The following is a 22632-nucleotide window of genomic DNA, read 5'->3' on the forward strand; positions in this document are numbered from 1 at the left end:
TGAGTTGGGCTGTTGCTGCTCTTGGTGCTGCAGGGGAATGGGGACCTTTCTCTAGACGATCTGCATCTGCTTGGCTGTTGGTGGTGTCCCTCCTGGATGTTCAGGGGCACCTTCTGCCACAAGCTGCCCTGTGCCCTTCAAAGTGAGGGGCAGTTGTTTTGGTCCCAGCTTGCCAAAGGGCAGGCATGGACCTGTTGGACTAAGGTGCAGAGGCCACAAAAATGGTCTGAGGGCTGGAAGGGCTCTGCTGTGAGGCCAAGCTGAGAGAGTTGGGAGTGTTGAGTCTGGAGAAGAGAGGACTCCAGGGGGACCTCCTGGTGGCCTTGCAGTGCTTTAGAGGGGCTGAGCAGAAAGCTGGGGCTTGTTAGCAGGGCCTGTTGTGACAGGACAAGGGGTGATGGTTTGAAGCTAAAAGTTGGATATTCAGACCAGAGAGAAGGAAGAGATGTTTGACACTGAGGGTGGTGAGAACCTGTCCCAGGTTGCCCAGAGAGGGTGGAAATGCCCACCCTTGGAACCTCTGCAGGTGAGTTTGGGGCTCTGAGCAACCTGCTCTAGTTGCAGGTGACCCTGCTGACTGCAGTAGGTTTGGGCTTAATGATCTTTAGAGGTCCTTTCCCACCCAAACCAGTCAGTGCTTGTGCAGCACTGTGGCAGGGCAGGCTCCCCTGCTCTCACAGGAGGGTCCCTTGCAGCGTTCCCTGACCCAGTAACACATGAGCAGGAAGGGGTCTTGCCACCTCCACACTGCTGCTGGCCTTGTCTGGCTTTCTCCTGCTTTAGGGATTGTCCCATCCCCCTGAGCTGATTAACACCCTCAGACATGGGAAAATTACCCGAGGGAGGACAAAAGGAAACAGCTTCCTGCTCTTGGTGCAGAGGTGGATTGTGTGGCTGAGATGCGCTGCAGAGGCAGGGAGGGAGATGGGAGCAAGGTGGCATCTGACAGCACATCTATGACTGCTCTGTTTCCCAGCTGGGACCCAGTGTGTGGGCACAGTTTCATGTCTGCTTCCTTAGGCTTTTGAGTACCCAAATCTCTGCTGCTGATCTTGTGCCTTGCTGTGATTCCTGCTGGAAGCTCCTGGGAAGCATTGAAGAATGGACTGAACTGCTGCTGTCCCTGCTTCAGCCTCTGCTGTGGAGTCCTCAGCAGTGCCACTCCTGTACACCTCAGGCCCCCTCTTCCACTCAGCTCTGCTGTCACAGCCCTGCATTGCTGGCCTCAGGAGGGTACTGGGGTGCCCATATGGGTCATGGTGATGCTTGCCTTGCTGGGCAGCTTCCTGGCAGGACAAGTCAACAAAGAGCTACATCTTCAACCTCCTTCTGCTGTGCTGCTGCCATAATTGGGACTTTATGCTGGTGACCCCAGGTGACATTCCAATGGCCTTGTCACCAGATGAGTGTGGCCCCAGCCTTCTGCCACCCTCCAGGGCTCCCCAGTGGCCACAGCAATGGCTTTGCAGCAGAACCTGGCTGTGTGGGCAGGGGTGGCAGTTGGAGCTGAAGGTGAAAGGGCTTTGCAGGGCTCTGGCTGAAGAGTGGATCTGCAGCCGCGGGGCTGTGCCCACAGTCTGCTGGTCTCTGTGGCCACATCACTGTTTCCTGTGGCTCCATCTGCTTATGCTGCCACCATGGAGCCTTGGCCATGCCAGCTGCCCATGAGGTTCACATTGTCACCCCTGGTAATTACCTCCCCCTATGTGCCACATGCTGACATTGAGTTTCACATTTCCCTTCTCTTTCCATATTTTTCTGTGCAAAGGAAATGAAGGTGAGGTCACACAGCTGTCAGACAGCTGCACTTGGGGAGATCCACTCATGTGGCACCCAAAGCCAAGGAGGACAAACAGGGGTGGGCTGCTGGGACGGACATGTGTTGAGCCCTGGTGCCACTGCTGTCCCCTCCCTCACCCAGCAGAGGCTTTGCAAGTCCAAAGGGCTGATGTGCCCTGCTCTGCTCTTGGCTTCCAGTAATCCTGTCGGCTGGGATTGCTTAATAAATGACTACTTCTGTCTCTGCTTTCTGCCACGGGTGCCAGAGGCTGGTGAGGAGGGGAGGTGAGGAGCCCGGCGTGGCGCTGCCTGTGCCGGGGTTTGCTGCCCGGTGAAGCAGAAGGTGCAGGCTGGCTCTGCTGGCCTGGCTGCCCCTGGGACTACACAGGCCTTGCTTCCTGAGCAGGAGAGCTGCTTTATGTTGTGGTTTTACTAAATGAATTCAAAGCTTGGCCTCCCTCCAGGCAAAGTCTGGGCCAAGTGCCAGTGGAGCAGCCCCTAGGGAGAGCACTGGAGCAAGGAGGGGCCAACAGCAGGGAAGAGCAGAGGAATCCAAGAAGGCAGATCTGCCTAGAAAACAGCTCTGTTTCCATCTGCTGGGTCAGGAGTTGCTATAGGAACTGGGATGATAGAGGCAGGGCCATCTCCTGGGCCTGTCTGTGTGTGCAGAGGGAGGAGGTACTCAAGTTTGAACATATCATGTGTGCTGGTGGAAAGTTGCAAGGAATGTTCAAACTGCAGCCTGGCTCAACCTGTGGAGCTGAAGGGAGACATGGCAGCTGTTCCCAGTGCTCAGCAGGCCCTGGGCAAGGCAGGTAGGGTCCTTCCAGCTTCTCTCAGCTTGCAATCAGCTCTTCCTCCCACCATGTGTTTGTCACAGATGCCTTTGGAGACTTGCTGGCAGTGGTGGGGGGTGTAGAGGTGGCAGCACCAGGAGGCAAAGCCTTATCTGGCCAGGTGGTGGGGAGGAGGTGGTGGCTCTTTGTGCTTTGCCTGAACTCCTGTGGCTGTGGCAGGATTCCTAGATGAGTGTTTCTGTTGGTGGTTTGTGCCCAGGGCCCTCTGGAACCCACAGGGTCTTTTGTTGGGTGCAGATGTGGAGCTGGCTGGTGGTGTTCTCCTGGGCTGGAGCAGTTTCTGGGGCTGCTGCTGTCGGGGAAAGCTGCTGGTGGTTGAGCTCTCAGACATGCTCACCTGGAGTGTTTTGGGGCTAAGGTGAAGTCAGATAGGCAAAGCTTGGGGCTGGCAGTGAGTTGCTTGTGGGTGACACAGTGCTGCCCTCCAAGCCCTGGCACCTCCTGCCTTGCATGAGTTCTGTGGCTGCACATCCCCTGCATCGCTCACCTCTTCTGCCAAGGAGACAAAGGCTTCCTTGGCCCCTCCTGATGCACCCACTGTGATTCTTGCCACTGTCAAACTGTCTCAGACTCTCATTTCTTATGCAACACAGAAGTGTGAATATGCAGGCAGCTGCTCTGAGAGTCTTTGTTGTTAGAGTTAACAGCAGCAGCCCCTCCAGAAAAAAAAATCTGATTCATTTCCCCAGTAAATGTCCTTTTTTTTGTTCTTTTTTTGAGGTGCTGAGGACACTCCAAAGTAGCCCTGCTTCCAGTGGAGCATTCCAGGGTGCCTCACTGCTCCCTTGCTTCCAGTGGAGCATTCCAGGGTGCCTCACTGCTCCCCAGGTACTTCTTGAATAGGTTTGGCTGAAATTTCATCTGCCCCTTTTGTGTCGCAGGGAGAATAATCTCTGCTAAGAAGTGGGGGGGTGAGTGGGGAGAGAGACAAAAGGTGGGCAGTGTTTTCTCCTCATGAGAAGCTGCCCAACAAGCTGCCAAAAACTGAAATGTGATCACCACAGCCAGCCTTGAAGCTTGCCAAACTGGATTAGATCACAGCCCACCTACTCGGGCACCCAGCTTATCTCTGCTTGGCACAGAGCCTGGACACAGACAAATGGGGTCTAACCTGCCTGTGCAGGAGACAGCTTTCTGCTCCTGTTAATGACTGAGATACTCATGCCTGGCTAGGAGGAAATGTCTCTCCAGTGTGCTCTCTCTGTTAGCCTGCTAATGGAATTGCAGATGTTCCTCTTCTGCAGTTTCACATCCAATAGTTTATTGAATTACTCCCACGTTGCTCTGTGGCAATATGTCCCAGAGGCTTAATGCTGATGCTGTGCCATGGAATTTCATTTCCTCCCTTTTTTAATGTTGTTGTTTTTTAATTTCAGTTCCTTTTAAAGATGGAAAAGAGGTAAATGGGATCCTTTCTTGGGTCCAGGCAGTGTTATTTTACGTGTTTGGGGCTGTCATATATCCGTAGAGTCATGGTTTAGGTTGGGAGGGACCTTTAAAGGTCATAGAATCAACCAGGTTGGAAGAGACCTCCAAGCTCAGCCAGTCCAACCTAGCACCCAGCCCTGCCCAACCAACCAGACCATGGCACTAAGTGCCCCAGCCAGGCTTGGCTTCAACACCTCCAGCCATAGCGACTCCACCACCTCCCTGGGCAGCCCATTCCAATGCCAGTCACTCTCTCTGCCAACAACTTCCTCCTCACATCCAGCCTGAGCCTGCCCTGGCACAGCTTGAGGCTGTGTCCCTTTGTTCTATTGCTGCTTGCCTGGCAGCAGAGCCCAACCCCACCTGGCTACAGCCTCCCTTCAGATCATCACATTCCAATTCCCCTGCCATGGGCAGGGACACCTTTCACTAGACCAGGTTGCTGAAGGGCTCATCCAGCCTGGACTTCAGCACTTCCAGGGAGAGGACATCCACAACCAGTTCTCACTGGAAAGAATTCTTCCCAGTCTCCAGTCTCAGTCTCCTCAAGCTCAAAGCCTTTGTCCCTCATCCTGTCACTTCCAGCCCTTTTCAGAAGTCCCTCTCTGGCTTTCTGGTAGTCCACTTCAGGTACTGGAAGGCTGCTCCAAGGTCTCCCCTTTCTCTCCTGTTCACAGTATCACAGAATGTTAAGGGCTGGAAAGGCCCTCCAGAGACCTCCAAGCCTCATGCCAGCACAGGAGGGTTTCATCTCATCTTTGCATCAAGCAGTCCCAGGCTTTTCCTGCAGCCACCTGCTGCCTTCTGTGTCACTGCCAACTCTTACTTATTCTCTGGGCTGCTGTTTTCTGCTCTGTCTTGAGGAAAACTGACTCAGGAACCAGCCATTCTGCCTTTGCCTAGCTGTGCAGTGCTGCTAGATCTTTCTCAGGCTTTTTGCCTTTTCCTTTGTTTACAAGCAAAGCTTTTGGGTTGATGGCTTGAAAGACATTGTGGTGAGCAGACCTCCTCCCCGTGCTGGCTGTAGTCACACTGGGTGCAGTGCTGGCGCATTGAGTTAACTGAAACTTCATCTCCCTGCATGAGAAGTCAAAATTGAGCTTACAGAGTTGTGCTAGTAAATAGTAATCCCAGCAGAGTGTGGTTAGACCTGCCTGGAAATCTTTACTGGAGGCTGGATGCAGCAGTTTCAGCTGACCTGGAAGTGTTGCCACATCTCTGCCAGGCACTTCATAAATGAAGCTTTCAAAGCATTTTGTGTAGTAAACAACTTTTTGCTCAAGCAGAACCCATCAGGTCTGTGCACCTAGACATGGCTCTGGGTTAGGGGCACTGAGAGAGAAGCACAGAATTGGTGAGGCTGGGAAAAACCTCTGAGATCAAGTCCAACCATTAACTCAGTCCACCACTAACTCACTGCTGTCTCTCAGCACCACATCTGCGTGGATTTTCCATCCCTTCAGGGTTGGGGACTCCACCACTGCCCTGGGCAGCCTGTTCCAGGGTTTAACAAACCTTGCAGGCAAGAAATTGCTCCTTGAGTCCAACCTAAACCTCCCTTGGCACACCTTGAGGCCATTTCCTCTCATCCTGTCACTGCTTCCATGGAAGAAGAAATTAAGCCCCACCTGGCTCCAGCCTCCCCTCAGGGAGCTGCAGAGAGCAATGATGTCTCTCCTCAGCCTCCTCCATACTCAACACCCCCAGTTCCCTCAGCTGCTCCTCCCCAGCCCTATTTTCCAGACCTTTCCCCAGCTTCATTGCCTTTCTTTGGATGTGCTTCAGACCCTTAATGTCCTTGGAGTGATGAGCCCAAAAGTGAACCCCAGTGCTGAAGGTGTGGCCTCACCAGTGCTGAGTACTAAGGGACCACCCCTGCCCTTGTCCTGCTCGGGCACTCAAATGACCATTGCTGCTGGCTGCCATAGATCCTGCTCTGCAGTGGTGGGGCAAGGGGCAGTGGCTTCAAACTAGAGCTGAGCAGGTTTAGCCTGGATGTGAGGAACAGGTTCTTTATTGTGAGAGTGGTGGAACACTGCAACAGGTTGCCCAGGGAGGTGGTGTGCCCTTGAGGCCAGGAAGGCAAATGTGTTCCTGGAGTGTATTAGGAAGAGTGTGTCCAGCAGATCAAGGGAGGTTCTCCTCCCCCTCTGCTCTGCCCTGCTGAGACCTCATCTCTGGAGTACTGCCTTCAGTTCTGGGTTCCCCGGTTGAAGAGGGACAGGGATCTGCTGGAGAGAGTCCAAGGGAGGGCTACGAGGATGATAAAGCACTGCCTGAGGAGGAGAGGCTGAGGGCCCTGGGGCTGCTTAGTCTGGAGAAGGGAAGACTGAGAGGGGATTGGATCAATGTTTATAACTAACTGGGGGTCAGGAGGTAGGGACAGGCTCTGCTCACTGCTCCCTGGGACAGGACAAGCAGCAGTGGATGGAAGCTGCAGCACAGGAGGTTCCAGCTCAACACAAGGGGCAACTTCTTGCCTGGAAGGGTCTCAGAGCACTGGCACAGGCTGCCCAGAGAGGTTGTGGAGTCTCCTTCCCTGGAGCCTTCCCAGGCCTGTCTGGATGTGTTCCTGTGTGCCCTGAGCTAGATTGTGTGGTCCTGCTCTGGCAGGGGTTTGGACTTGATGATCTCTTTGAGTCCCTTAAAAACATAGATTCAACCAAGCTGGAAGAGAGCTCCAAGCTCAGCCAGCACAACCTAGCACCCAGCCCTGCCCAATCAACCAGACCATGGCACTAAGTGCCTCAGCCAGGCTTGGCTTCAACACCTCCAGCCACACAGACTCCACCACCTCCCTGGGCAGCCCATTCCAGTGCCAATCACTCTCTCTGCCAACAACTTCCTCCTAACATCCAGCCTGAACCTGCCCTGGCACAGCTTGAGGCTGTGTCCCCTTGTTCTGTCCCTGGGTGCCTGGCAGCAGAGCCCAACCCCACCTGGCTACAGCCTCCCTGCAGGCAGCTGCAGGCAGCAATGAGCTCTGCCCTGAGCCTCCTCTGCTGCAGGCTGCACCCCCCCAGCTCCCTCAGCCTCTCCTCACAGGGCTCTGCTCCAGGCCCCTCCCCAGCCTTGTTGCCCTTCTCTCAACACCTTCCAGCTCCCTCAACATGTCTCTTGAATGGAGGAGCCCAGAACTGGACACAGCACTCCAGGTGTGTCCTGAGCAGTGCTGAGCACAGGGGCACAAGAACCTCCCTTGTCCTGCTGCCCACACTGCTCCTGAGCCAGCCCAGGATGCCATTGGCTCTGCTGCCCACCTGGGCACTGCTGCCTCCTCTGCAGCTCCTCTCTCCCACCACCCCCAGCTCCCTCTCTGCCTGGCTACTCTCAGCCACTCTGGCCCCAGCCTGTAGTGCTGCTTGGGGATGTTGTGGCCAAAGTGCAGAACCCTGCCCTTGGCCTTGTTCAGTCTCATCCCTTCCAACCCTTAACATTCTGTGAGCCTGTTGTTGAGGACCCATCCCTGGAGATATTCAAGGTGAGGCTCACATGGCTGTGGTCAACCTGATTTAGTTAGGGATGCCTGTGTTATCTGGCAGGGGGGGAATGTTGGACTGGATGACCTTTGGGGGTCCTTTCCAACCCAGACCATTCTATGACTCTATAATCTCCAGGGTTGGGGTCTCAGCTACTTCACTGGGCAGCCTGTCCCAGTGTTCCACTGCCCTCATGGAACATTGTTGTGATGAAAGCTGAGCCATCAGCGGTGCTGAAGCAGCAGACAGTGTCTGTGTGCCAGGGACAGGTGCACTGAGTTTTTCTTGTCAGATAGGAAGAGACATTTCACAAGGCTCATAAAACATAACTTTTGGTGGTATCAGCATTTCTGTGGTGGTTTGATGGAAAGAAGGTGGCCAGCTAAATTATTAGATGTTCCAGAACAGCTTTTCTGGGTTGGTTTGCACTGAACCATCTCCTAAAGCTTGGCTTTTAGCCTTGTGAGAACCAGCAGCTTCTCAGCTTGGTGCTGGGTACTCAGCACTGCCCTGTGCAGCTTTATTTGCTTCCCTGCTGGCTTGGCAGAGATTCCCTCTCTGTGCTTGCATTGTGTCTGCTGAAAAGAATCCAATAGCAGCAATCCACCAAAAAATGAAGTGGTGGATAAGTAGCTCTTACTGTAAAGGAGGTGTTTTGGAAGGGAAGTGATGAGTAAGAAAAGCTAAAGGTAACTGAAAGAGCACAGCAAATGTATCTCAGGTGAGTGAGAACCATTTTCATAGCCAGATTCATAGAGTCACAGGATGGGTTGGGTTGGAAGATCATCCAGTTCCAACCCCCTGCCATGGGCTGGGACACCTCCCACCAGCACAGGTTGCTCAGGGTCTCATCCAGCCTGGCCTTCAACACCTCCAGGCAGGGGGCAGCCTCCCTGGGCAACCTGTGCCAGTGTCTCTCTACCCTCACTCAACAATTTCTTCCTCCTCTCCACTCTCACTCTCCCCTCTCCCAGCTCAAAGCCATTGTCCCTCAGCCTGCCACTGCCAGCCCTTGCCCAAAGTCCCTCTTCAGCTCTCCTGCAGCCCCTTCAGGCACTGGAAGGCTGCTCTGAGTCTCCCTGGAGCCTTTTTTTGTCCAGGCTGAACAACCCAAATCTTCCAGCCTGGCCTCACAGAGGAGCTTTTTCATCCCTCTCATAATCTTCATGGGCTCCTCTGGACCCTCTCCAGCATCTCCAGGTCCTTCTTGTGCTGGGGCCACCAAAACTGTAGGTGATGCTGCAGATGGAGTGTCCTCAGCCTAGTTAAAAGCTCTCCTGTAGCCCCATCAGGGACTGGAAGGCTGCTCTAAGGTCTCCCTGGAGACCTTAATAAATTTCATCAATGATGTTCATATAGTTGGGAAAGGTCAAAACTTCAACCAGTTGCTAATAGTGCCAAGGGCTGAAATGTTTCCTGTGCCTGGGGAGAAGCTGGATGCTGGACTCCCCTTTCTGAGTCAGTGGTAACAGGGGGGGAGGGTGTGAAATGCAAGATAAGGTTTGGAAGCCTTTGAAACTTGAGCAAGGTTGGAACTTGTTTGTTTGAAACAAGTTGGCAAAGCAGCTCTCTGGGTGCTGGCTGCCAGTGTGTGATGGATCTGGGAAGGGTAAAGGGGAAAGCAGAAGCATTTTGGCAGCACTTAGAAGGAGAGTGGGAGCAGGTAAGCAGCAGGACCTGGGACCAACCCCAGCCAGAGTGTCCCCTGGGCAGCTGGAGCATTTGTCAGCCAGTGTGAAGTGCAAGAGCATGCTCAGAGATCTCTCTGCCCCGATGGAAAGCAGATCATGGCTGAGAGCTCTTTGGGTTGTGGTTTCTGGTGAGATCCCTGTGCTGGCTGCCAAAAGTAACTGCTCTGGCATCATCTACCTGGATCCTGACTAAGCTCCCTATTGTTGACCAAATGCTGCTGCTCCTAGGGGACAGCAGGAGCTCTGCTGTGGGAGCAGGAGCGTGTTGGACCCCAGGGCAGCTCCTGGGCAGTGCACTGAAGGTAGATTCCTCTTGCCTTGGGCAGAGTCTGATCTCTGGCATCTCCTTCTCTAGGATGCCTCACCAGCAGTAGTCTCTGGGAGGTTCTGGGCTTAGAAGCACCCTCCTGAGCAGTTTTGGTAGGATGCCAGGTTGGAAGAGACCCTAAGGATCATCTGCTCCAACCTTTCTAGGCCACAGCAGAGCTGCAATGAGCTGCCCCAGCACCCTGGCAAGAGGAGTCCTCAACTGCCCAGTGCAGGGCACTCCACTGCTGCCCTTGGCAGATGATTCCAGCCTCTGACTGTGCTCATGGGCAAACATTTTCTTCTGGAGTGCAATGGGAATGCCCCAGCAGGAGCTTGTCCCTATCATCTCTTGTCTTCTCCATGGTACCTGATGTTGATTTGCTGTTGGTGTAGCCATCCCCTGCCCTCTGGCCATACTGAGGTGGCAGGCTCACAGTTTCCATTTTGCCCATCCGTGCTGTGTTGGAATTCAAGTGGATTTAGAAAGTGCCACCTGATACCTCTCCAAAATAGTTACCAGGGAATGTGATCCATGCAGTCACTAAGCAGAGGGCCATGGAGCAGGGCTCCAGACATGCTCTGATGTCACTATGGGACAGACTCAGTTATTCCCTAGTTTGCCCATGGGCAGCTGTGGAGCTGTTGGAGGGTAGCAGAGCCCTGCAGAGGGACCTGGCCAGGCTGCATGGGTGGGCAGAAGTCAAGGGAATGAGACTGAACAAGGCCAAGTGCAGGGTTCTGCACTTTGGCCACAACAACCCCAAGCAGCACTACAGGCTGGGGACAGAGTGGCTGAGAGCAGCCAGGCAGAGAGGGAGCTGGGGGTACTGGCAGAGGGGAGCTGCAGAGGAGGCAGCAGTGCCCAGGTGGGCAGCAGAGCCAATGGCATCCTGGGCTGGCTCAGGAGCAGTGTGGGCAGCAGGACAAGGGAGGTTCTTGTACCCCTGTGCTCAGCACTGCTCAGGCCACCCCTTGAGTGCTGTGTCCAGTTCTGGGCTCCTGCATTCAAGATTGATGTTGAGGTGCTGGAAGGTGTTTGGAGCAGGGCAGCAAGGCTGGGGAGGGGCCTGGAGCAGAGCCCTGTGAGGAGAGGCTGAGGGATCGAGGTGCCCCTTTGGGAGCAGGGAGGTGGGCTTGGGATGCCCACCTGGGAGCAGGGAGGTGATGTTTGGAGTACCCCTCTGGGAGCAGGGAAGTGATGTTTGGAGTACCCCTCTGGGAGCAGGGAAGTGATGTTTGGAGTACCCCTCTGGGAGCAGGGAGGTGATGTTTGGAGTACCCCTCTGGGAGCAGGGAGGTGATGTTTGGAGTACCCCTCTGGGAGCAGGGAGGTGGGCTTGGGGTGCCCCCCTGGGAGCATCTCCTCCAGCCCCGATAGTGCTGTAACTCAGTAATCTGATCTCCTCCTGAGTGCAGGTTTGAGTAGAGTGAAGTAAAAGGTTATGGTGGAGCCCCTGGAGGATGGGGAGGGAGGAAGGTGGTTTAGATTGAGTGCTCTTAATACTCCATCTGTCATCTGTGTGGTTACTGTGGCAGAGGTATGGTTGCTATGTGAGACTCACAGTGGAAGATTGTAGGTTTTGAGAGGACTACTCCGACTTGTAGCTGATAGGTTTTAAGGCTGGGTTTGATGTGGGGGGAAGAGTAAGGAACCTCCTCAAAAGAAGCTGGAGAGAGATGCCAGTGTGAGGAGCAGAGTGGAGATGTCGCTGTGCTGGGTGCTCCTCAGGCCTGTCCTGCATGAGAAGGGAGATCTGGTAAAGGATGGTGGTCACTGCTGCTTGGGCAGGGAGAAAAGGAGGGGATCAGAGCTTTTGTGTCCCTCTGCTAGTCCCCTGCTGCTTCTCTCGTACAGAAACAAAGGCACTGTAGCCTTAAGGGTCCCTTCCTTTGAGGGGACTTGTACCTGAAATGTGGGTGCAGAGGAAGACACAAAGGTCACAGGCCTGGAGGAGATCCTCTGTGGGGACAGGCTGGGAGAGTTGGGACTGTTCAGCCTGGAGAAGAGAAGATGTTGAGGTGCTGGAAGGTGTCCAGAGAAGAGTGACAAACCTGGTGAAAGGCCTGGAGCAGAGCCCTGTGAGGAGAGGCTGAGGGAGCTGGGGGGGTGCAGCCTGCAGCAGAGGAGGCTCAGGGCAGAGCTCATTGCTGCCTGCAGCTGCCTGCAGGGAGGCTGTAGCCAGGTGGGGTTGGGCTCTGCTGCCAGGCAAGCAGCCACAGAACAAGGGGACAGAGGCTCAAGCTGTGCCAGGGCAGGTCTAGGCTGGATGTGAGGAGGAAGTTGTTGTCAGAGAGAGTGATTGGCATTGGAATGGGCTGCCCAGGGAGGTGGTGGAGTCTGTGTGGCTGGAGGTGTTGAAGCCAAGCCTGGCTGGGGCACTTAGTGCCATGGTCTGGTTGGTTGGTCACGGCTGGGTGCTAGGTTGGGCTGGCTGAGCTTGGAGCTCTCTTCCAACCTGCTGGATTCTGTGATTCTAAGGGAGGTCAGGGAGACCTTAGAGCTGCCTGCCAGTACCTAAAGGGGCTGCAGAACTGGGGAGGAATTTCACAAGATCTTGTAGTGATAGGATGAGGGGGAATGGATTGAAACTGGAAGAGGGGAGATTTAGACTCCCCTCTGGAGATGAAGAAGTTCTTTCCATTGAGAATGGTGAGACACTGACACAGGAGGCTCTGGATGCTCCCTCTCTGGAGGTGTTGAAGGCCAGGCTGGATGGGGCCCTGAGCAGTCTGGGCTAGTGGAGGTGTTCCTGCCCATGGCATGGAACTAGCTGATCTTTAAGGTCCCTTCCAACCCAAACCATTCCATGATTCTGTGTTTCAGAGCCCAGGCAGAGGTGCTGAACACAAGAAGAACAGTGTCATTGCTCTACAGCAGCTGGAGTTCTCTTGAGCAAGATCACCATGAGAGGTTGTTACCCCAGCTCGTGATTTAGGGGAGCCTCAGCTCCACTCAGGAGCTTCCACAAGCCCACGATGCTCAGGGCCTCATCCAGCATGGCCTTGAGCATCTGCAGCCTCCTGGGCAACCTGTTCCAGTGTCTGAGCTGCGAGTGTGTGCTCCAGGGGAAGGCTGCTGCCTTGGAGCTATCTCAGATTAATGCTGAGACAAAGAGGAGTACTCCACCATCATCACCCTGGGGGCACAGGAATGCAGATGACACTTACTAGCTTCTAGTTTTTCAGCCTTCAGATCTTGTTTCAGTTAGTAGCTTTGCCATTGCTTCCTTAAATTCCTGTAGGAATTCTGGGAGAGTATCACAGAATGGGTTGGGTTGGAAGGGACCTCCAAAGGTCATCCAGTCCAACCTTGCCTGCAGTCAGCAGACACATCTTCCACTAGGTCAGGTTGCTCAGGGTCCTGTTGAGTCTGAGCTCGAATGTCTCCAGGGATGAGGCCTCAGCTACCTCTCTGAGCAGCTTGTTGCAGTGTTCCAGCACCCTCCTGGTGCAGAACTTGCTTCTAACATCCAATCTAAATCTGCACTTCTCTAGTTTGAAGCCATTGTCCCTCGTCCTGTCACTGCAGGCCTTTGGAACAGTCCCCCTGCAGCCTTCTCGTAGTCTCCTTCAGGCTCTGGAAGGCTGCTCTAAGGGCTCCCCAGAGCTGTCTCTTCTCCAGGCTGAACAGCCCCAGATCCTTTAGCCTGTCCTCACAGGGCCCCAGCTCCTGACCATCTTTGTGGCCCTGCTCTGGACCTGTTCCAGCAGGTCCATGTCCTTCCTGTGCTGAGTGCTCCAGAGCTGGACGCAGCACTGCAGGGGAGGTCTCAGCAGAGCAGAGTGGCAGAATCATCTCTCTGGTTCTGCTGACCTCACTTCTTTTGATGCAGCCCAGGATGCCTCTGGCCTTTGTGATAACCTGGAGTAGCTCATACACACATCTGTGAGTCTTGCTGATGCCCTGATGAGTTACTTGGTGAGGTGCTGGGCATCTCTGATGGGATTCCTGCAAGCCTGAAGGTCCCACTGCAAGGTAATGATCTGTGAAAGAAGCAGTTAAAACAAATGCCTGTTTCAGTTGGGATGCAGAGAGGCTTGCAAACATGCCAGACTCCTATAATGGATCTCTGGAGGGAGAACAGTACCTGGAGAGGCTCCAAGCCCAACCTTCTTCATGCACATCACTAAAGAAGAGCTCCCTCCTGTGCCTGCTGCGCCTCTGCCGGCTGCTGCTGGGTCACAGCGAGCTGTGCCCTGCTGAGAGCTGGGTTGGCTTTTTTGGCCATGAGCTCTGCTGGGTGTACTGGGGGAAAAAAAAACCTCCTCTCTTTTGCATTTCTCAGTGAGTTTTTCAGCAAGGAGCTATTTTTTTTCCACTCTCACAATGATGGTAACAGGATTTGATTCTCCTGCAGGCAGCTGTTAGCAATTAGCAACTTGATCCATTCGGGCCCAGAACAGAGTTTAACACTTTCTTGCCTCGGTGAGGATGTTGCTAATCCTGGTTTTTGCTGCTCTGGGGCTTGTGCTGTAGTTTTGGCACTTTGTGTGCATGTGTGGGCAGGTCAGGAAGAAAGGCCTGAGTACAGCAAGGACTCTGCTGCAGCTGGGGGAGCTATGGAGGAAGGTATCAGGTTGTCTAGCCAGAAAAAAAGGCCTTAGGAAGACAATTCCCAGGCAGTTTGCAGAGAGGCTTGTGTGTCCCAGCACTGGCAAGTGTGCACTTTGGGAATCCAATCCACTGCTAGCTGAGATTCAGACTCAGCAGAAATCAACATGAGTGCTTCTCCAAGCTGTGATTTCCTGCAGGAAAAGCTCCTGAGCAGACCTGAGGCTCCTCTAAATCATGAGCTGGGGTGAAAAGGTCTCTTGGTGACCTTGCTCAAGAGAAGATGAGGAATGACATGGCATTGTTTTCTCCCTGTGTTCAGCACCTCTGCCAGGGCTGTGAAACATAGAATCAGGGAATGGTTTGGGTTGGAAGGGATCTTGGACATGATCTAGTTCCATGCCATGGGCAGGAATACCTCCCACCAGCCCAGGCTGATCAGAGCTTCATCCAACCTGGACTTGATCACCTCAAGGGAGGGGACATCCACTACCTCCCTGGGCAACCTATGCCAGTCTCTCCCCACCCTCACTCTCAACAATTTCTTCCTCCTCTCCACTCTCAATCTCCCCTCTCCCAGCTCCAAGCCATTGTCCCTCATCCTGGCACTCCCAGCCCTTGTCAGAAGTCCCTCCCCAGCTCACCTGTAGCCCCTTCAGGCACTGGAAGGCTGCTCTGAGGTCTCCTTGGGGCCTTCTCTTCAGTCTCAACAGCCTCAGTCTCCCAGCCTGTTCTCCAGCCCTCTGACCAGCTTCATGGTTTCCTCTGGGGCTGCTCCAACACATGCTTTGGTGGTTCCAGACTGGGAATGAAGTGTGATGGGAAGAACAAGCCCAGCACAGGCTGAACCCAGCTGCTGGGGTCCCTGTGTGGGGCTGAACTGCTGTTCATATTTGCTCACTGCCATGCACAAAGGTCAGGATTTGTCTCACCAATCTGTGGCCACCTGGAGATGATGGAGCTAGCCAGGCCCACCCATCAAGGTACCTTTGTCATCACTGGAGGTGCACACCTCAAGAAGATTCATCCTACTCATCTTGGATTCTGCTTAGGCAAGGGCAAATCCAAAGCCACTTCTGTCAGCAGAGAGCTGCAGAAAGCTGAGCTCTGAAGGTTTCCTTTTCCTGGCTGATCTCTATGGCCACATCATGGAGATCTCCTAAGCCACACCATGTTTGCTTGACTTGCTGGGCTCCCTGTGCCCACCACCATCCTTAGAAGCCCTGGTTGCCAGGGTGCTGGCTGCCAGCAGGGTGGCACAGAGCCAGTCTGTGTTGCTCCAGCACTGGCTGCTGGCTCAATGGCAGGAGCCAATGTGGTGCTCGGGCACCTCTGTCTGACTTCCCTCATCCCCCACCCAATCCTCCCTCACCTCCTGTTGCCTCTTCCATTCTGGTTGCTGTGTTGAAGCAGTTAAAGGATGTGCCTGGCTGTGTGGCCAGATGGTAGCACATGGCCTGAGCTTTGGATGAAGCAAGGGAGCCTCTGAATGATGGGGTCAGGTCTGTACCTGGGCAGGGGAGAGGAGGCTGCTTTGTGTCACACAGCAGATTGCTGTGGCCTTGGTGGCTCTTGGCATTGCTCTCACAGCACTTTCAGAGGGTGGCAAACTTGGCACAGGCACTCTTCTGTCAAAAGATACAGTCCTAAGTGCTACACAAAGGTGATCAGAGGGCTGGAACACCTCTCCTGTGAAGACAGGCTGGAAGAGTTGGGACTGTTTAAGCTGGAGAAGGCTGCAGGGGTACTTTAGAGCTGTGTTTCAGTATGTAAAGGGGACCTCCAGGCAGGCTGGGGAGGGACTGTTGTTTAGAAGGGCCTGTGTGGATAGGATGAGGGCAATGGTTTGGAACTGGAGCAGGGCAGAGTTAGGTTGGACTTCAGGAGGAAGTTCTGCACAGTGAGGGTGGTGAAATACTGACTAAAGTTGCCCAGGGGTGTGGTTGAGGCTCCATCCTTGGAGAAACTCAGGGTCAGACTGGATGTGCCCCTGGGCAGCCTGGCCTAGTTGGAGGTGTCCCTGCTGCCTGCAGGCAAGTTGGACAGGATGTCCTTTGAGGGTCCCTTCTAACCCAATGCAACCTGTGAATCTGAACCTTCCACTTAGTCCAAGCAGGGCTGTGAGCTCTGTGCTGATGGCAGAGGCTTGGCTGCTCCTCATCCCTCTGCTCTGCTGCAGGCATCTGTCTCTCTGCTGCTGGTCCTGCTCTGATGGGTTCCTGCATCAAATGGGAAACTGCTGGAAGGCTTAGTGATGTCTGTGGTTACTCATCTGGGCTTTATTTTTGCTGCAGCAGTGGGCTCTCTGGTCCTCAGCTAGCCAGAGTAGGATCACCTAAAGCAGGTCACACAGGAACACATCCAGGTGGGCATTGGAAGTCTCCAGTGATGGAGACTCCACCTCTCTGGGCAGCCAGCTCCAGGGCTCTGCCACCCTGACAGTAAAGCAGTTCCTCCTCATGTTTAGATGGAACTTCTGTGTTCAGGTTTGTGCCCAGTGCCTCTTGTCCTGTCACTGGGGACCACTGAGAAGAGTCTGGCCCCATCCTCCTGCCACACATCCCCCTGACACCACCCCTTAGATCTTCATAAGCACCCTTGGCCAGGGTGCTGCTGTGGAGCACAAAGAGGTGGCTGAAGCAGGACAGCTCCTGGCATTTGGAAGATCTTCTCTTGGTTTTCTGGAGTGGTCTCATGGTTGGGCACAGCACCTCCAGGCAGCATCCCCCCACCCCTGGGCTCCCCTCCTGTGGGAGTTTGGCTGTCCTCCCAAGAAGGCCCTGGGTTGCTTTTCAGGCTGGGAGCCATCACCTCTGGGGGAATGCAGCAGGGACAGTGGCCAGCAGCAAATCCTTAGGAAAGGGAATCAACCCAAGGCAAGCTGCAGAGCTTCTCACCCGGGGCGAGCTCCTGGGTGTCTGCAGGCTGCGGCTGGGGGATTTCCTGAGCCAAAGCTTTTACCTTGGCACTGAAAAGCCCTGGTGAGGCTTTGTCTTGTGAATGCAGCCAACTGTGCTGGTCTCCACGGCAACTCGGGCAGGGACTTGCAGAGTTGAATTCTCTCGGGTGGAGAAAGTGCAGCCTTTTGTTAGGGATCTCTGAGCTTATGGCATCCAAAGCTCTGGCACAGCCCTGGGCACTGCCACAGTGCTGGTCGCTTTCACCTCCTCTCCTCATGGAATCGCAGAAGGGCTCAGGCTGGAAGGGACCTCAGAGGTCATCTGCTCCAATCTCCTTACCGTGGGCAGGGACACCTCTCCACTAGACTTGGATTCCCAACCTGGCCTTGAACTAGATTTGGTTTCCCAAACCTGCTTCTCCAGGGAGGAGGCATCCACAGCCTCTCTGGGCAACCTGTTCCAGAGTCACCACCCTTTTACTGAAGAGCTTCTCCTTAAGATCTTCCTCTGCTTAAAACCATTCCCTCTTCCTGTCACTACACACCCTTAGGAGCTCTCCAGCCTTTCTGTGGCTCCATTCAGGTATTGATTAACAAATCCTAACACTTAGTTTTGCCTTTATACCATCATAGAATCAGACAGGGTTGGAAGGGACCACAAGGATCATCTAGTTCCACCCCCCCTGCCGTGGGCAGGGACACCCTACCCTAGGTCAGGCTAGCCAGAGCTCCATCCAGCCTGGCCTTAACCACCTCCAGGGATGGAGCCTCAACCACCTCCCTGAGCAACCCATTCCAGGCTCACATTTGTGCATGAAAATCCCTTCTGAGCATCCTTCAGCCAACACCCCCTGCTCCTGGGTGATTTCATTTATTGCTCTCTCCTGTTCTCTTTCTGTCTGCTGTTTCACCATGAGACAGAGCCTCTAACCTGCCTCTTGTAAAGCTGTCTGCCAGGATGGGAACCTCCTGAGGCTCTTTGTAGGACACAAAAGAATTCACATAGCTGCTGGTATGACCTTGTGTTCCTTTAGGTGCTGTCATGGCTTTCCACTGCAGTTGCCAACGTTTAAGCCCTCTGCTATTTTCCTTGTTTCCAAACAGGAAATGAAGTGTGCTTGCATCTGTGTGCTCCACATGCTTTTGGCAGCAGTGTGGACCTGTAGGGAGAGATTAGTTTTCACCCTGGTTTTATATATTTTAGCTTAAACTCGTGTGACAAGTTCCAGAGTGCCCACTTGGTTCCTTGGAGTAGATGGCTGAAGTCCACAGAGGTGTGCGTTGGGTCCCACCTGGGGAGCTTGCTTCAGCTAGGCAGGTTCCTCATTAATGGAAGTGAGGAGTTGATGGGGGAGAGATTGCTTTGCATTGGATATGTTTAAGAGCAGCAAAGAGAGGGTTTCCATGCAGCTAAGTGCTCCTGAAAGCAGGATTCCATTGCTGGCTTGGAAGTGATGTGGGTTGAGTAGTCAGGCAATCATTGGATGCTTCAAAGAATCAGAGTGGCTTCAGTTGGAAAGGACCTTCAAGATCATCCAGTTGCAAACCCCCTGCCATGGGCAGGGACACCTCCCACTAGCCCAGGTTGATCAAAGCTTCATCCAGCCTGGCCTTGAACACCTCCAGGGAGGGGAATCCACAACCTCCTTGGGCAACCTGTGCCAGTGTCTCCCCACCCTCTCTGGAAAGAAGTCAACAACTTACCTCAGCCTTTGCTCAGGTGATGGGTCAGAGTAGGGCTGAAGTCAAGATGCTCTTGAAGCATGGAAGATGCCCACCTCACCAAGAGGCAGTGGCAGTGCAGCAAGCCTGCAGCACAGAGCAGTCCTCTGGAGGACTCTCACCTTCTCTCTTTGCTTTGTCTTTCAGCAATGTAGCTGCCAGCTGCTGCCTGTGAAGGACTCTCAGCCTCCAGACCCTGCACAGTGCCTCCCACTGCTACCATGATCTTCTGCATGCTGCTGTTGGCCTCCCTGCCTGAGCCATCTGGAGCTGAAGTCAACCCTGGTAGGGAGCTGCTGGGCTGGGGGAGGACTCTTTAATAAGGTGTGACCAGACAGGACTCTCAGTGCAGAAACTCAACCCCACTTTATGCTCTGAGATGATGATCTCACCCTCCTGGAACATCAGTTGTTTGCCCACACTTCAGCAGCACACAAACATTCCAGCAGGGGATAGATTCTACTGGGCTGTGCTGGGACAGGTAGGAGTGGAGACAGTCAAGGCCAGTTTGGTTTACTGGACTTAACTTCAGTATCAGAGCAGGGTTAAAGCTCTTGGTTGGCTTTCAGCAGCCACAGTTGTCATGCTTGACCCTAGCCAGACCCCAGCTGCCTCCCACTGAATTCTACAAGCAGGCCTCTCAAACCTCAGGCATATGGTTTAGGTTGGAACTGACCTCAAAGCTCAGCCAGTTCCAACCCTCTGCCATGTGCAGGGACACCTCCCACTAGAACAGGTCTGTTCAAAGACTCATCCAACCTGGCCTTGAACACCTCCCTGGGAAACCTGTGCCAGTGTCTCAGCACCCTCAACCCGTGCCAGTGTCTCACCATCCTCACTGCAAACAACTTCTTCCTAACATCCAGTTTCAATCTCCCCTCTGCCACTTCAAACCCATTCCTCCTCCTCCTGTCATTCCCAGACCTTGTCAATAGTTCCTCCCCAGCCCTCCTGTAGCCCTCTTCAGATCATGGAAGGCCACTCCAAGGTCTTCTCCAAGCCTTCTCTTCTCCAAGTTGCAGAACCTCAACTCTCTCAGCCTGTGCTCAGAGCAGAGCTGCTGCAGCCCTCTCAGCATCTTGATGGCCTCCTCTGGACTGGCTCCAACATTTCCATGTCCTTCTTGTGTTAAGATCCATCCAGCTTGGTGGATCCATCCAGCAGGCTCCCATCCCTACTGGTTCTGGAAGCATACAGCAGTGCTTGACTCTATGAGTGTGCTCTGGGCTTGCTGCAGCCTGCTGCTGAGGAGCTTCCTTGGGTGTTTGCTTGTGGGAGCTGTCAGTTTGCTGTGAGTTTTGAACCCAGGTGAACCTTTGGCATTCAGTTCTGAACAGGTTAAAGATGCATAGGTTGTCTTGGATCTCTGCCACCTGATCTGCTGCAGCTGCCTGCTTCTGTTGCTTTGCCAGACAGGCAGCAGTTGTTTAGGGTATAAATGATCTTTGTGACACTTCAGCAATCTTTTCTGTAACCATGAGGTTGCTGTGAGCTTTCCTTTTGCATCTTCTGAGTTGCTTCTCAGCCTTTTGATGAGCTTAGGTCCATATTTGAGTGGTGTCTGACCATGGGCACAGAGATGAGATGCTGGTTTCTAGTTTGTTTTGTGCTCTCATGAGTTGCTTTTTATTCTGTATTCAATAATTTGGATTATCTGGGTGGAGGCAATGGCAAGCACAAATCCAAGCTGGGCAGTGAGTGACTGGAGAGCAGCCCTGAGGAGAGGGACATGGGGGTGCTGCTGGAGGAGAAGCTCAACAGGAGCCAGCAGTGTGCACTTGCAGCCCAGAAAGCCAAGCAGAGCCTGGGCTGCAGCAGCAGCAGTGTGGCCAGCAGAGCCAGGGAGGGGATTCTCCCCCTCTGCTCTGCTCTGCTGAGACCCCACCTGGAGTCCTGCATCCAGCTCTGGAGCCCCTGGGACAAGAGGGATGTGGAGATGCTGGAGAGTGTCCAGAGCAGGGCCAGGAGGATGCTGAGAGGGCTGCAGCAGCTCTGCTGTGAGCACAGCCTGAAAGAGTTGGGGCTGTGCAGGCTGGAGCAGAGGAGGCTCCCAGGGGACCTTCTTGTGGCCTGCCAGGGTCTGAAGTGGGTCCAAAAAATCTGGGGAGGGACTTTTGAGGGTATGAGGGAGTGGCAGGAGTGGGGGGAATGGAGCAAAGGTGGAGGTGGGGAGAGTGAGGCTGGAGGTGAGGAGGAAGTTGTTGAGCAGGAGAGTGGTGAGAGGCTGGAATGGGTTGCCCAGGGAGGTGGTTGAGGCCCCATGGCTGGAGGTGTTTGAGGCCAGGCTGGCTGAGGCTGTGTGCAGCCTGCTCTAGGGTAGGGTGTCCCTGGGCATGGCAGGGGGGTTGGAACTGGCTGCTCCTTGTGGTCCCTTCCAACCCAGACTGAGTCTGTGAGCCTGTCCTATGATAATTTGGTGGCATCAGCAGCCTCTGTCAGCTCATCACTCACCTCCTTCACAGGATTATTTAGGACTGCATAAAATATCGAATCACAGATTTGGGTTTGAAGGGACCTTTAAAGCTGACACCCCCCCTGCAGTCAGCAGGGACATCTGCAACTCGAGCAGGCTGCTCAGAGCCTAAAAAAAACCCTCACCTGGAATGATTCCAGGGCATTTCCCACCTTTCTGGGCAACCTGGACCAGGGTCTCACCACCCTCAGCATAAAACATTTCTTCCTTCTCTTCAATCTGTTTCTCCTCTTTTAGTTTCAAACCATCACCCCTTGGCCTGTCACAACAGGTCCTGCTCAAAAGTCTTTCTTGAGTTTTCTGATCACTAGACACCCTCAGGAAAAGTCCCTCTGCAGCCTTCCTGTAGGATCCCTTTAAGTATTGAAGGTAGATCTAAGATCCCCCAAGTAGATCCAATATCCCCCCCAGAGCCTTCTCCTCTCCAGACTGCGCACCCCCAGCTCCCCCAGCCTGTGCTCACAGCAGAGCTGCTCCAGCCCTTGGAGCATAGAATCATAGAATCAACCAGGTTGGAAGAGACCTCCAAGATCATCCAGTCCAACCTATCCCCCAGCCCTAACCAGTCAACCAGACCATGGCACTAAGTGCCTCAGCCAGTCTTTTCTTGAAGACCCCCAGGCACGGTGCCTCCACCACCTCCCTGGGCAGCCCATTCCAATGCCAATCACTCTTCTCTGTGCAGAACTTCCTCCTAACATCCAGCCTAGACCTCCCCTGGCACAACTGGAGACTGTGTCCCCTTGTTCTATTGCTGGTTGCCTGGCAGCAGAGCCCAACCCCCACCTGGCTACAATGTCCCTTCAGGTAGTTGTAGACAGCATCTTTGTGGCCTCCTCTGGGCTCACTCCAACAGTTGTGTGTTCTGTGTCCAGACATTCCTTGAGCACCTCCAGGTTGGTACAAGGGTAGCAGTGCAGTGATAGAGATGCAGACCTCTTAGGCAGTGTCCTGGTGAGTGCAAGGCAGGCAGAGTGCTAGACTGGCAGCAGAACAGGGAGGCTGCCACCCAACATGCCTCCCACTCTGGAGTGCCTGCAGCATGTGCTGCCACTTGCTTGTGTCCCTGCATGCTGGGCAGCAACTGGAGCACTTGTGGGGCCTCTGTGAGCTCAGAAGACCAAGCCCAAAATTCTGTAGGGAAGTCCATTTCTTCTTTGGTGTTTTTTCCCTTGGGACTTGCCCTGGCTGTGTGTTTGTCTCTTAATTGTTTCACCATTTAATGCCAGCTAATTTCCATTTTGATCTGCTCTTGATGTGAGTCTGACAAAAATATCCTGCTTGCCTGTTTTGAATAGTGAGCCTTGATGAAGATATGAAGCTCTCTGGAACATCTCTAATACTCCAAGACATGTGTAAAAACTTGTGTCAGGGGAGAGAGCTTGGCCAGCTTGGATTTATAAGCTACATCTGCAATGTGTTGAGCTGTACTGAGCTTGTATA

The 22632-nt window shown here is 53.9% G+C and overlaps 1 protein-coding gene across 6 annotated transcripts in view; it reads left to right on the top strand.

Moving 5' to 3' along the window:
• LOC135190299 (discoidin domain-containing receptor 2-like) overlaps positions 1-22632 on the top strand; it is an 87127-nt gene that overhangs the window by 22311 nt on the left and 42184 nt on the right. For 3 of the 6 annotated variants that reach the window (XM_064171511.1, XM_064171512.1, XM_064171516.1), the window contains 2 exons: positions 3357-3464; positions 18864-19001. In XM_064171511.1, the coding sequence (XP_064027581.1) occupies positions 18938-19001 (64 nt within the window). In that variant the 5' untranslated portion in view covers positions 3357-3464; positions 18864-18937. Of the gene's footprint in view, positions 1-3356; positions 3465-18863; positions 19002-22632 lie in introns of those variants that run through there. The other 3 variants (XM_064171515.1, XM_064171513.1, XM_064171514.1) reach the window with 1 other exon arrangement.

The sequence above is a fragment of the Pogoniulus pusillus genome, chromosome 35 (genome assembly GCF_015220805.1).
Source record: "Pogoniulus pusillus isolate bPogPus1 chromosome 35, bPogPus1.pri, whole genome shotgun sequence".
NCBI classification, from domain to species: domain Eukaryota; kingdom Metazoa; phylum Chordata; class Aves; order Piciformes; family Lybiidae; genus Pogoniulus; species Pogoniulus pusillus.